Source organism: Ovis aries, chromosome 20 (assembly GCF_016772045.2).
Source record: "Ovis aries strain OAR_USU_Benz2616 breed Rambouillet chromosome 20, ARS-UI_Ramb_v3.0, whole genome shotgun sequence".
NCBI classification, from domain to species: Eukaryota; Metazoa; Chordata; class Mammalia; order Artiodactyla; family Bovidae; genus Ovis; species Ovis aries.
In genome coordinates this window covers 32218745-32233191 of record NC_056073.1, presented here as the reverse complement: position 1 = coordinate 32233191, position 14447 = coordinate 32218745, and the positions used below count along the sequence as shown (strand labels likewise).

Genomic DNA, 14447 nt, shown 5'->3' with positions numbered 1-14447 from the left:
CTCTTCTGGTAGCCTGACTCTATTGATGTTTCTGTTTATTTTTTACACTCAAATTTGTGGGTTTGTTCCATGCTTAGTCTAGGCCTTCGCTTGGAAGTGTATTTTCTTCTTCCTACTATTTCCAGCAGTAAATTTTCACCTGTTACAGTTTCTTTATCTCTGACTTAGCTTGCAACAAATTAAAATGCAAACTAGTGTGGTTTTCATATTCATTTCATCAAACTAGTGGGAAATCTGGTGGGAAAAAAAATTGGTCATGCTAGGTGTGAATATTGAAAGGCTATATTCTATTTGTATGTTATTTATGAGTAAGTGGAAGTGGGTTTGGAAATTGGTGGTCTGTAAATCTACCTCTAATCCATCCATTTTATCAGCTAACCAGGAAGGAGTGGCCACAATTTAGACCACAGACAACACCACTGTCCCAGTGGGTTAGTGGGCAAGAGTGATTGTTCAGGTGTTCTGCTGGATTATATTACATTACATTATATTCTTAGGACACAGTCTCTGTTTAAACTACTCACTTCTACTCTTGTAGCACAAAGGAAGGAATGAATGTGCTTGTGTTCCAATAAGACTTTATTTAGGGACACTGACATCATTGGAAGGACTGATGCTGAAGCTGAAACTCCAATACTGTGGCCACCTGATGCAAAGAACTGACTCATTTGAAAAACCCTGATGCTGGGAAAGATTGAAGGCAGGAGGAGAAGGGGATGACAGAGGATGAGATGGTTGGATGGCATCACTGACTCAATGGACGTGAGTTTGAATGAACTCCAGGAGTTGGTGATGGACAGGGAGGCCTGGTATGCTGCAGTACATAAGTCACAAAGAGTTGGACATGACTGAATGGCTGAACTGAACTGACACCTGAATTCCATGTGAGTTTCAAGTGTCAGAGAAATATGATTTTTTTTTCACCCATTTAAAAATGTAAAAACCATTGTTAACTCAGTGGCTGCAGGAAAACAGGTCATGGGCCAGTCTGCTGCCTCCTCCCTGGGAAATCCCTCTATACAGAGGTATAAAGAATGAATATCATCCCAACCCACACAACAGCATGGACGCATTACAGAGAATACAGACACCTTTATTCAGATTAGCACATACATTTAATAGTGTTATATTAGAAATGATACCTTGTCAATACATGGGGAAAAGACATTAAAAAAAAAAGTAAAGAAAACCAAGACTCCAGCCAAAGTCCATGATGGTTTGGTCATACACAGAAAAGAATGGTACTGCCCCTCCTCTCTGCCCATAAAGGAGGTGGTGTTGGCATGCCACATGGTATTACTCCTTACCTCACTTTGTCTCTTTCAGCAGATTCCTTAGTCATACACAGGCTTGACCTCTTAATACTGTGGGTTTGAATGCTCCGCCATTGATTTTTTTAGCCAGCAACTAATAGTCATCTTGTGAGCCCTACCACTGGCCTCTCCCACATTCTTGGGCCCTGCTTTGCTCATCTAAGCTCCTGCAGAGCTTCATCTTCCCAAGGCCCTTGATGCAAAGTGCACAAGCGAGGAATGCTGGCTGCATTCCACCTCATGCTTGGCTCCTCTGATGAGAAGTGGGATAACAAGAGACGACTCACTTTCTGATCGCTGGTGTGGTGTTTATGTTTGATCCACCATAGATTCAAGAGCCATTGGTGGTAGAAGGATCAGACCCGCTGGGCTGGAGACAGGGTCAGAAAGGGAGCAGAGGCAAAAGCAGTGCTCGGCCACCCAGAGGGGCAGCCTCGGGGGTGATCCCACAGAAAAGATGAAGTCTTCTCCCCCTTTGCCTTCTGCTCCCTTCACAGAGGGAATTCTTGGTCCTAGGAACAAAACTTCCAAGTGGTCCAAAAGACACACCAGAATTTGCCCTCCAATAACTGGGCATGGGAGTTCTTTGTGTATAGGGGAGGAGGGTGGAAGGCATGGACCTTGCATCTTACAAAATCTGCATTCGATTCCTATATTCACCACTGACTGGCCATGACCGTGAGCAAGTTACTTAAACTCTCTGGGCCTTTATTACGTTCAATATGAGAATAATAGCTACCTTTCCAGCTTGATTGTAAGGATGAATAGAGTATGTAAAATACATATATTATGTACATAGATAGCACTTAACACATGATCACTTCTCCACCACTGCGCTCTGCCGACATCATATTTAGGCTGCCATCCTCTGTGCCAGAAATTTCCAGTTGTGCACAAAGATAATATAACTGGCCACTGGGTAGGGCAGATTTTAAGTTTATGAAGATAAATATTTATGTAAAAAGCATCACATTTTCCTTTTAACACCATCAACAGGACTGAACTGGCTGGCTAGACAGAAAGTGTACACATAAAGAAATGCTTAAAAATAAAATCATACCTGTATGCTTTTTACTTTGCCATTTCCCAGAAAACAGAATAATTAAAAACAAGACCGTCTCAAGAGGATGGATATTAGCAGCGAGAACAGCAGCACCGGAAAGCTTCGTTTTTTTTCAGTGGCCCATGGGAACTGTTTTCTCTATTGTCCTGTCCTGATTATTTAAACCTCATGATTTAATGGCCTTGCTTCTCCACTTAATCATAGCAAAGCAATCCCGGTTTCCCTCTCCTGTGACAAAAGCTTGTGCAACAGAATATTGCTTAAATGTGGTCATGCTTGACGCCACAACCCTGGTTCTATCTGCGATGGGCCCCATCTCTCATGCTGATCTCTTCACAAAGAACGCCAAGGGCACCGCCCAGGCCATCAGCCTCAGGACCACGGTGGATGGCAAAGGATCAGCAGCCAGCTGAGTTTTCAGGCTACAGTTCACTGTAGTTCCTTGCTCTAGGATGCGGCTTTGTGATTAGAAATGCTTTTTTTCATACATTTAAAATAAGCTATTTAGTAGAAAATGGCAGAATAAATGCAGTTTTAAACAAATTAAGATGATATCTATGTCAAGTTATTAGGAAGAGTAACTACAGGGGCTGAGTATCAAAAGCATACCATTCTCATTAAGACTGGTGGTATTTCAGAGTTTGAGAATACACTCAGCCCTCCCCCTTACCACTTTTGCATCCACAGGGCCCACATCCCTGATCATGTATATTACCAAGCTGCTGAGTCTTTATTCCTATTGGTGGAGGTCCAAACGCATGGCCTATTGCACATGATAAACCACTGATGAATTACTAATCACTTTTCTTGTTTCCTGTAAACTGGAGCGGAGAGAAGCCTCAGCAATAGTTTGTTTTTCTCAGAAACCTGTTAAAATGTTATCTTCGATTTTCAACCCACAAGTCAGCAAACCCCACCTCGCTCTCTGTTGCTTCTGGTCCTCAGAATACAATTCTTCCTGAGCTCTCAAACTTCCTAGAGCTACTCGCTAGAAACAGCACAGAAATGGTGGCTGGCTGTCTCGAAGCAGCAAAAACAGGAGACCTCAGCTCTGTACGTGTGTCTCTTTAGCACAGGAAACTGGCTGGACAGAGGGCAACCCACACCGCAGATAAATCAGCTTAATACACACAGAACTCAGGCCCCAAGACTCCTATGACAGAAACCATGCTGGGAAAGTCATCTTTAAAGGCAATTACTGCTCCTAAGAGAAGTCAGTCCTCTCTGCATCTGTACTGAACTCACCTTCCCCAGGGGTCTGCAGACAGAAACAGATTCATCTTTTTCTTAACATAGGACTATAATGCTGTGTTAGCTACAAAAACACAGACCTCTTTTAAGCATATACCTTAGCGTCTTACCCCACCTTTACTCCTACTAACAAGCATCTCAGTGAAAAGAGCATTGTTTTCATTCTGTTTTGTGTCTCGGAAACCCCAAGAAGACACGTCTTTGCAATTATGGGGACACACCTCCAGCCCAGGGTGAAAGGACGGGAACGCGCTATTCTAACAAGAGTGAGTTTTGTCTGTAACTCCCACTGACTCTTGGGATTAAAGGATTCCTGTAGACGTCCTTCTGTTTCACAACCAACCGCTCCATTATCTGTCCTTTGAGCAATAGCTGAAGGAAGCTCCATTTCTGATGGATCCGTTCATGGAAACCTTCGGATTCCCTCGCTCCATCCTCTCTCGGCTGAAGATTGTATCCTGGTCGCTGTCAAACTCGGACTCAGACACCATCAGGCTGGAGTTGTGCTCTGTGCTTCGGTGCTTGATTCCTAGGGAGAAACGGACAGACGCTTCTGGAGGGGAGCAGCATCCTCCCTCTCCGCCATCTATCATTCTGGTCCCGAGTACTGAGCCCTGCGCTCTGCACCTGCAAAGCCATCACTTCCAAGGCAGCAGGCGCTTGGGATTCCCCGGTGGGTGTTAACAGGGACTGTGGAATCACTCCTGACCCTGAGCCTAAGCTCCATCACTTATCAGCTGCATTCTCACAGAGTGACTCTCAGACGCCGGGATTAAACACTGGCAAGGCACTGGGAAACTGTCTTGGAGACTTACCATATTTGGGCCTCAGCTCCATTCTTTCCTGGTCATCCATGTTGTCCAGGATGGTGTACTTTGTTTTCTTCCTTATCTTTGTCCTTTTTCGTCTGAAAAGGACAAAGAAAAAGGTCAATTCAGATTCTCAGAGAGGTAGGTGGGATCCAGGATTTAAAACACACGGAGGACACTAAAGGAAATGCTGTGCCTTTAGAATGCTATTTCATTTTATTAATTGGCATCTTTTATTAATGATATGTGGGGCTTCCCTGGTGGCTCAGACGGCAAAGAATCTGTCTGCAATGTGGGAGACCCAGGTTTGAGCCCTGAGTTGGAAAGATCCCCTGGACAAGAGACTAGTAACCCACTCCAGTATTCTTGCCTGGAGAATTCCATGGACAGAGGAGCCCGTAGGACAAGACTGAGTGTCTAGCACACAAACAATCTTCTTTATTAATGATGTGTGTCACAGCCAAATCTGGGTTTGGTGAGTCTGAGATACATCATGTACCTTTTTTTTTTTTAACTTTTTATTTGATATTTCTGTTATTTAGTCGCAAAGTCGTGTCCAACTCTTTTGTGACCCCATGGACTGTAGCTGGCCAGGCTTCTCTGTCCATGGATTTCTCCAGGCAAGAATACTGGAGTGGGTTGCCATTTCCTTCTCCAGGGGATCTTCCTGACCCAGGGATTAAGCCTGCATCTGCGTCTCCTGCAGTAGTAGGTGGATTCTTTACCACTGCCCCAACCAATTAACACTTTTGTGATAGTTTCAGGTGAATAGCGAAGGGACTCAGCCATACATACACATGGATCCATTCTCTCCTAAACTTCCATCCTCTCCAGGCTGCCCTATAACACTGAGCAGAGTTCCATGTGCTGTCCAATAGGACCTTGCTGGTTATCCATTTTAAATATAGCAGTGTGTATCTGTCCATTCCAAAGTCCCTAACGATCTCTCCCCCCTCATCCTTCCCCCAAACAAACACAAGTCCGTTCTCTAAGTCTGTGAGTCTCTTCTTATTTGCGCCATGCATCCTGGAGAAACACATGTCGGAGCAGCACTGCTGTTATCACCTGACTTCAGGCTCCTCCGTCCATGGTGGGCTGCAGTCCATGGGGTCGCTAAGAGTCGGACATGACTGAGCGACTTCACTTTCACGCGTTGGAGAAGGAAATGGAAACCCACTCCAGTGTTCTTGCCTGGAGAATCCCAGGGACAGAGGACCCTGGTAGGAGGCCGTCTATGGGGTCGCACAGAGTCGGACACGACTGGAGCGACTTAGCAGCAGCAGCAGCAGCAGGCTCTCACCCAAGCCTCAAACTGAGGTGCAGGGACCTTTCCAGCAACTCTGTGTGTTGGCCCAGCAAGCTTTTCTCCATGAGGAATTCCTTCCTCAGAAAAACCTGGATGAACAAGTTTCCCCCTGAACCTATACTACCCTGGGATGTTGAAACATGCAAGAAGGATAAGACGACATAACTAGAAATCAGAAAAAAAAAAAAGCAACAGAAATTATAGTAAATTCTCCCAAAGGAATAAGCAATAACTCAGTCCTTCATTTTTTCACAACACATCAAGACACCCAGGCTGATCCTATGGACCTCACCCTATGCTTAAGAGGATAATTTAAAAATACACATCAACACTATGGTTTAAGATTTGTAGAGAACAAACAAAGGCAATATTCTGAGAACTTGATGATTAAGAGCATGGGCTTCCAACTCTGGGTTTACTAGCTGGGTGACTGTGAGGCCATTTATTGTCATCTCTTTGACTGCAAGCTCCCACCTGTAAAATGGGAATAAGAACAGTTCCTTTCTCATATGATTGATGGGAAAACTCAATAAGATAACACATAGAAAGCACTTAGAAACATTCATTATAATGGCAAGTACTTAATGAATGCTCAGTCACTCTTGTCATAATCATCATCTACTTGATACAAATGTCACAAAGCTGTAGAATTTTGAAAGCCAAGCACAGCAGGGTGACCTTCATCCCAGATGGTTCTGGGAAAAGGTAATGCGATAGAAGATGCTAAGTACCTCTACCTATGCACTGGTTCACTGGTTCTACCTTTGGAAAAGTAATCACAAATAAAACTACAAAAATTGATAAGTGATCTCTGAAAAATAACTATTATTATGGTATAACATTATGTTTTGTTTATCCAATCTTCTTCGGAGAGCATTCATAGAGTTCCATGTAGGAAAGTGGATGTAATGCTGCCTTCTAAGGACTTGAGTAATCATTATTCTTATGAATGTCCTCACAGAGGGTTGGGCATGGGGTTCTGGAAGGTTCAGACCATAAGGTAAGTCTGGGGCTCCTCAGCAGTCAGCTTCATGGAAAAAAAAAAAAAGAAGGAAAAACCTAAAGCAAAACTTCTCTTTGGTGATGGTCCCACCTAAAGTTTTGCATTTAGGAAAAAGAATTCAGGTAGATTTGTTGCTTCACAGATGAAAACTAATGAAAACCTCCCGTTTGGATCAGTATATTCTAGAACTCCTTTCTCTAATGAGAGTGGATTAGTGTTCTAGTGACATGAGACTGGTAGAAAAGAGGATTAGATTTGATACAGAAGCATTGAATCTTCTAGAAAATATGACAGCTTCAATGAAAAAAAAAAGTTGCCTCTAGTATTATTCCATTTAACTAGTAGGCATATAAGCCCTTGTGGGGGAGAACGTATTATCATGTGGTTTTAAAGTCAAGTCTCTCTTCATAAAAAGAGGGATTGTCAAAAGTTGAGCAGTTTTACAAACCCAAGCAACAGCCTTTAAACCTACCACATCACCTTTAATGCTGCATCTTTATTTTCAGAGAAATAAATAAGCATGCCAGGTACCTCTTAGAGCAGCAGATGCAAAGCCATGTTAAAGCCCCTGTTAGCACAATGAGAGCGAGAGCCAGTACTGTCACATAGAACACGCTCCACTCTGAAAAAGAGGAAAACCAGAGCGGACATGTTACATACCCTTTGCAAAACAGCTTTATTTCAATAACTCTCAATGAATATTTCTGAATCCTTACAAGCAAAGGCCATCTGTGGTGTTGTGACCACCTCACCAGGCTGGCTGCAGGGGCTGGTAAAATACTAACAAATCAAGACCAACTTAAAACCATCCTACATTTGTCCAACTGGTTCAGAAGAAACTGAAAAAAATAAACCCATCAATTAAGAAGGCTTCTTAAACAGCCAAGTAAGGCATACCAAAACATTCATTCCAGAAATACAGAACCTCAAAACTGGTTCTGGTCTGGTTTCAATAAAGCAAATAAGGTGTTTATTTGCATGGCTGCCTGGGACAGGAAGATACTTATCATAGAGCCCGACAGTCATTCAGAAACTATTTCCTCTTCACTTCACTTCTTCCACATCCTTACAAAAATCCAGTGTAAAAAGCTTTGCAACCACCCAGGGAGAGAGAAACCAATGGAGCAAAGACACAAGGTTTAACTCCATTAAACGTTACAACACTACTTGGAATAATGATTCAAGGGCTGGTTATTTTCAAATTCTTAAGAAGTAGAAACAGGAACATAATTTGGCAGGGAGCTTGTCCTAATTTTTCTGCCAATTATGTCCATCTGCATCCCCAAGAAGACAAAATGACTCTTAGAGGCAGACTGGCATTAAAACACAGTTTCCTCCTTAGAAGAGACAGGCGGTGGCTCAGGCCGACGCTGGCTGAGATGGTGGCTCCAATGTTTGGAGCCTGCTTGAGCAGACAGTCTGGTGAGTGGGTCAACTTTCTTGCTCATCTGATTCCAGCCAAGTCCACACCAGGGGCCACTTCTCCAGAAGGTCACACCCAGTCCAAGCCAAGGCAGGTACAGTCTGGACATGGGGTCCATGTAGCCCAAAGCGACCTTCTCAGCAATGATTGGCTACATCTGCTCTGCTGAGGTGGATTTCCTCAGCAGGAAGTTTTAAGGAAAAGTCTTAAACACATCCCCAAGGTGAATTGTGAGAATATCTTGACCCATCACCACATGAGCTGGTTCAATGGGCTTTGGGTGAGAAAAGGGATGAATTTACAGCTGTACAGTCAGGCAGGTCTTTCTGACAGGTCAGAATGATTTGTCTGAAGCTTCCTCACTCGGAGCCACCCACCATGCCAGGACTCACCACAGTTGCTTTCCCCATCCCGGATATAACGCTGGATCAGGTTCTCCATCCACAGCTGGGAGCAAATACAGCGCTTTGTGATGGGGTCACAGTGACCGTGGCCAGAACACTTCAGAAGGCATCCTGCAAGGAGGCGAGTGAGGCAGAGGTCATCATGGAGCAAAGGAGGCTCCCTGGCTTCAGCTGTGTCTTTTTCTTCCATAGACCCGGAAGAGAGGCACCTTGTTGAGTCAAGTGCCTCTTACTGTATGGACAGTGGTCCAGGGATGGTCTCTCATACTGACAATCTCATTGGGAAGTGAATGGCAGAAACATGTCAACACTTGCACCATGAAACAAAAGCCTTAAACATGTAGCGGAAATGCAGCACCCTCTGGCCCAAGAATGATAAATTCTAATGATTTATCCAGTGAAAATGATTGGGGATGTGCACAAACATTTATCTACATTGCGTATGTGTGTGCTCAGCTGCTCAGTCATGTCTGACTCTTTGTGACCCCATGGACTGTAGCCCACCAGGCTCCTCTGTCCATGGGGTCCTCCAAGCAAGAATACTAGAATGGGTTGCCATTTCCTTCTCCAGGGAATCTTCCTGACCCAGGGATTGAACTCAGGTCTCCTGTGTTACAGGCAGATTCTTTATCGTCTGAGCCACCAGGGAATACTCTCTTCGCGTTGGTTTCCAATTGCTGCTGTAACAAATGACTGCAAACTTGAAGGCTTAAAATCAACCTGACAGTCTGCGAGTACAGAATTAGTTGTATAAACTGTGGAACACATCCAGGATGGAGTACTATGTGACCACAAATATCTTACTGAGGGATAAATTCTAAAAGATTTGAGAAAATGATCATAATATGGTTTGAAGTTAAAAAAGCAGATTTAAAAATATGTATCAAATTATCCTGATTGCATTACATGTGTCTAAAGATGGGGAAACTAGAAGGAAAAACATCAAATTATTAACAAGAGTTATCTTTGAATGGTGGGAATTCTAGACTCTAGAATCTAGAGGATTATTCTAGGATTATTCTAGTTTTTTGTCTTCTTGTGTATTCCAAATTTCCTCCAATCAACAAGGATTACTTTTGTAGCAAGAAAAAAGTTCTTAAAAATTAACTTACTCCACATTATTAAAAAAGTCAACTGTGGTTAGAGCCACATCTGAGACAAATTAAATTTTACTATCCAAATATTATCACGGTCCCCAGTGTCTACTGAAATGATCCTTTTAACATAATAAGGTATTCATGTCCCTGGGAAGGTGGGGACAGAGACCTGGGATAAAGACTACATTTCTATCCACACACGTGAATGGATTTGGTACCAGGAAGAGGCAGCAAGCAAGCGGTTAGGAAAAGAGGTCCCACTGGAAGGCACTATAAGCTATCTTAAATTTCCAATGGGCTTCCCTGGTGACTCAGATTGTAAAGGATCAACCTGCAATGCAGGAGACCTGGGTTTGATCTCTGGGTTGGGAAGATGCCCTGGAGAAGGGAATGACTACCCATTCCAGTATTCTTGCCTGGAGAATCCCACGGACAGAGGAGCTTGGCGGGCTATAGTCCATGGGATTACAAAAAGTCAGACGTGACTGCATGACTAACAATTTTACTTTTCCTGATGGCTCAGCAGTGAAGAATCCACCTGCAATGCAGGAGGCACCGGTTCAATCTCTGGGTCAGGAAGGTCACTGGGGAAAGAAATGTCAGCCTACTTCAGTATTCTAGCCTGGGAAATCCCACGGACAAGAGCCTGGAGGGCTACAGTCCATGGGGTCGCAAAGAGTTGGACATGACTTAGCAACTAAAGAATAACAAAATTCCCAATAATCTACATATTCACAATCTAAGCCACAATGTCCCAGGTCGGTCAATTTTCCAGCCATTAATACTTATCTGTCTTTAACAACATTCTGACTGTTTAAGTCCGAAATTTCCAACAATGACCAGTGCGTGAGACTATAGTTTTAGAAACGAACCATGACTTGTTTCTCTCCAGGTTCCCTCAAAGAGAAAGAACAGTTGACAAATGTGTGTTGGAGGAAACCGACTTAAGAAATAAATGCAAAACAAATCCCTGGATGCTAAAGTGAAGCTGTCCACACGTCTTCTTTCTGTGCCAGCAAAATGTAGCCCTGATTAGCAAATCTGATTCTTTTAGAATATTCCCATAGAAGTTGACCTGGAGAAATTCATTAGAAAGATAATTAAATACTGAACTTGATTTCCACTTAATTTAAAAAAGACTATGAGACCTGGCTATAGTCCTGCCGTATTGGAATCAAATCATATTTCACCTCCTCCAAGAAATCTTTTCCTTTAATCTGGGTAGTCACTTTTGTTTCTGTGATATTACCATTGCATTTAATTGGATGGCATGTCTACTGCGTGGTGTTTAGTGTTAGTCACTCAGTCGTGTCTGACTCTGGGACCCCATGGACTGTAGCCCATCAGGCTCCTCTGTCCATGGGATTCTCCAGTCAAGAATACTAGAGTGGGTAGTCATTCCCTTCTCCAGGGGGGTCTTCTCAACCCAGGGATTGAACACGGGTCTCCTGGATTCCAGGCAGATTCTTTACCACTGAGCCACCTGGGAAGCCTTATGTCTAGTCCAGTGGAATCCAATTCTGAATATACAACAATTATATATTTACATTACTTGACCTCTGAAAATAAAGATATTTCTGATAGGGGGCATACCTGCTGTGTCAATCCTCAAGACTTTGAAAAGCAAGAAATCAGCCTTTTCCTTTGAGAGCCGCCTGTGTAGATTTCGGGCCACTTCGGCAGCTTTGAGGACCTTGAAAGGTGGCCCAGTCTGTACGTAAAACACAATCACGGTGCTGCAGAGGAGACAGAGAGGGGCCAGCCACATGGTTAGCCAGTGCCTGGCGTGACATATCCACTCCAGCCATGGGACCTGCTGAGAAGGCAGGCGGCCACAGCTCCGCGGCCTGGCAAGGACACAGGTGTATCCTGGGGGCCAAGGAGTTGATCGGCTTCTCTTCACAAATAAAGGCTCTTTGGTCCCAGAATTCAACTGATGAGGGGCAGATCCTCAGATAAATGGAGCAATGTGTGACTGCATGCATGCTAAGTCACTCAGTCATATCTGACTCTACTGCCCCATGAACTGTAGCCAACCAGGCTCCTCTGTCCATGGGGATTCTCCTGGCAAGAATACTGGAGTGGGTTGCCATGCCCTCTTCCAGGGCATCTTCCTGACCCAGGGATCGAACCTGCATCTCTTACATCTCCTGCTTTGGCAGGCACCTGGGGGGGGGGGGGGTCCCAGAGCAATGTGTACAAACAGGCACAACCACACACAACATGAGAACCTTCAGATGCATCTTCATTTTTACCTTTTCGCTGAGATGTGATATACTTACGATAAAAGTAACTGTTCTAAAGTAAGTGTGTGTCTCAGTGTCCTTTAGCATATTCACAAAGTAGTGCATTTCCAGAACATTTCCATCATCACAGAAACTCCACACCCATCAGCAATCATTCCCAGGGCTCCAGCTTCTGCCAACTACTAATCTATTTTCAGTCTCTGTGGATTTGATTATTCTGGACTTTTGATATACACGCAATATGTATGAGACATTTTATGCCTGGCTTCTTCCACTTTGTATAATGTGTTCACAGTTCATCCAAGTTGTAGCATGTATATCCCCCTCCTTCGAAATGCCCACTATTATTCCATTGTATGAATAGATCACAGAAGGCAATGGCACCCCACTCCAGTACACTTGCCTGGAAAATCCCATGGACAGAGGAGCCTGGTAGGCTGTAGTCCATGGGGTCGGTAAGAGTCGGACATGACTGAGAGACTTTCCTTTCACTTTTCACTTTCATGCATTGGAGAAGGAAATGGCAACCCACTCCAGTGTTCTTGCCTTGAGAATCCCAGGGATGGGGGAGCCTGGTGGGCTTCCGTCTACAGGGTCGCACAGAGTCGGACACGACTGAAGCAACTTAGCAGCAGCATGAATAGATATCATTTATCCACTTATTGGACTGTAAATAAATCTGAGCACTGAAGAATTGATGCTTTTGAACTGTGGTGTTGGAGAAGACTCTTGAGAGTCCCTTGGACTGCAAGGAGATCCAACCAGTCCATTCTAAAGGAGATCGGTCCTGGGTGTTCTTTGGAAGGAATGATGCTAAAGCTGAAACTCCAGTACTTTGGCCACCTCATGCGAAGAGTTGACTCACTGGAAAAGACCCTGATGCTGGGAGGGATTGAGGGCAGGAGAAGAAGGGGACGACAGAGGATGAGATGGCTGGATGGCATCATGGACTCGATGGATGCGAGTCTGAGTGAACTCCAGGAGTTGGTGATGGACAGGGAGGCCTGGCGTGCTGCGATTCATGGGGTCGCAAAGAGTCGGACATGACTGAGCGACTGAACTGAACTGAACTGATCCACTTATCAGTCGATGACATTTGGACTGTATCTACTTTCGGGCCATACGAATAACACCATTGTGAATGTCCATGTCCTGGATTTTGTATGGACATATGTGTATCATTTCTCGTGCGTATATATTTAGGAGTGGAATTACTGAATCATATGGTAATTCTATGTTTAGCATTTTGAAAAACTGTGAAAGTGTTTCCCTCAGTGGTTGCATCATTTCACATTCCTACTGGCAATATATGGGTATTCCAATTTCTCCATATACTCGCCAACATTTGTTACAGTCTCTTCTGGATTAAAGCCATCCTTGTGGGTATGAAGTGGTATCTCCACGTGATTCTGATTTGCATTTCCCTACTAACTAATGATGCTCATTAGCCACTTGTATATCATCTTTGGAGAAATTTATATTCAAATCTATATTACTCTCCAAATGTTGCCATAAAAATCATACCACAAATTAGGTATATAAAGGTTTTTTTAAAATTCAATTAAAATTATAAATCCTGTAAGAAATCAATGCAGAGGTTGAACCTTACAGACCCTCAGGAGAGGGTTGGTAGTTTAGCTAATAAGTCGTGTCCAACTCTGGGACCCCATGAACTGTAGCCTGCCAGGCTCCTCTGTCCATGGGATTCTCCAGGCAAGAATATTGGAGTGGGTTGCCATTTCCTTCTCCAGGGTATCTTCCCAACCCAGGAATCGAGCCTGGGTTTCCTGCATTGCAGGCAGATGATTTACCAACTGAGCTATGAGGAAAGTAGTAATCCAAGGTCCTCTCAGAGTGGGAGAAGTCTCAGCCCCATGAACATGAGGCAGGAATGGAATCTGGCTATGAGACATGCCCTGTGCATGCCCCAGACCATTTGCATGCCCTCTGTTGATACCAGAACTAAAACCCAGCTCCCTCTGATGGTCCCTAACTCCTTCAGTCAGAACATTCTCAATCAGCAAACATTTACTGAGCCTTGTGGGAAGGACCTCTAAATCATGCCCTTGCTGCTGCCCTTTGAGGAAAAAAAAAAAAAGAATATGAATGGGATAAATGTGTATGCAAAGACACAGAACGAGAGGGGAGCTGAACACCATCAGGCTGGACTGTGCGGCTCACACCTGAGGTCTGAGTGGGCCTGAATCTTCTGAACCCTGATGTCTGAGTCCAGCACGTTCAGCAGTGCCGCCAGCTGCCTCACGAGGGTGTCCTTGTGCTGCTCCGTCAGCTGCCCAACGCCGACCTGCAGGATCAGCTCCACCAGGCCGCCCTTCTTTGGGTCTGGGGAAACGAGAAGACACAGGCTTTGTTTCCACTTCAAAACCCCAGGCTTGATAACAGGAGGCGCAAGGCCTACACAAGAGTCAGAGGGCTTTAAGTGACCCCTGTGTTGGGTTCTACACTTGGGTTCTATGGCTCAGGTTAATTCTCCCAAAAACCACGGAAGCCACTGTCTGTGAGGACTTCTTC

General features: G+C 44.3%; 1 protein-coding gene across 2 annotated transcripts in view; it reads right to left on the bottom strand.

The window, feature by feature from the left end:
* Positions 1 to 1072: 1072 nt before the first annotated feature.
* KIAA0319 (KIAA0319 ortholog) overlaps positions 1073 to 14447 on the bottom strand; it is a 76159-nt gene continuing 62784 nt past the window's right edge. For both annotated transcript variants that reach the window (XM_060403441.1, XM_027958422.3), the window contains exons 16-21: positions 14099 to 14258; positions 11263 to 11405; positions 8561 to 8683; positions 7277 to 7367; positions 4443 to 4534; positions 1073 to 4156 (exon numbers count right to left, since the gene is read on the bottom strand). In XM_060403441.1, the coding sequence (XP_060259424.1) occupies positions 3978 to 4156; positions 4443 to 4534; positions 7277 to 7367; positions 8561 to 8683; positions 11263 to 11405; positions 14099 to 14258 (788 nt within the window). In that variant the 3' untranslated portion in view covers positions 1073 to 3977. The remainder of the gene's footprint in view (positions 4157 to 4442; positions 4535 to 7276; positions 7368 to 8560; positions 8684 to 11262; positions 11406 to 14098; positions 14259 to 14447) is intronic.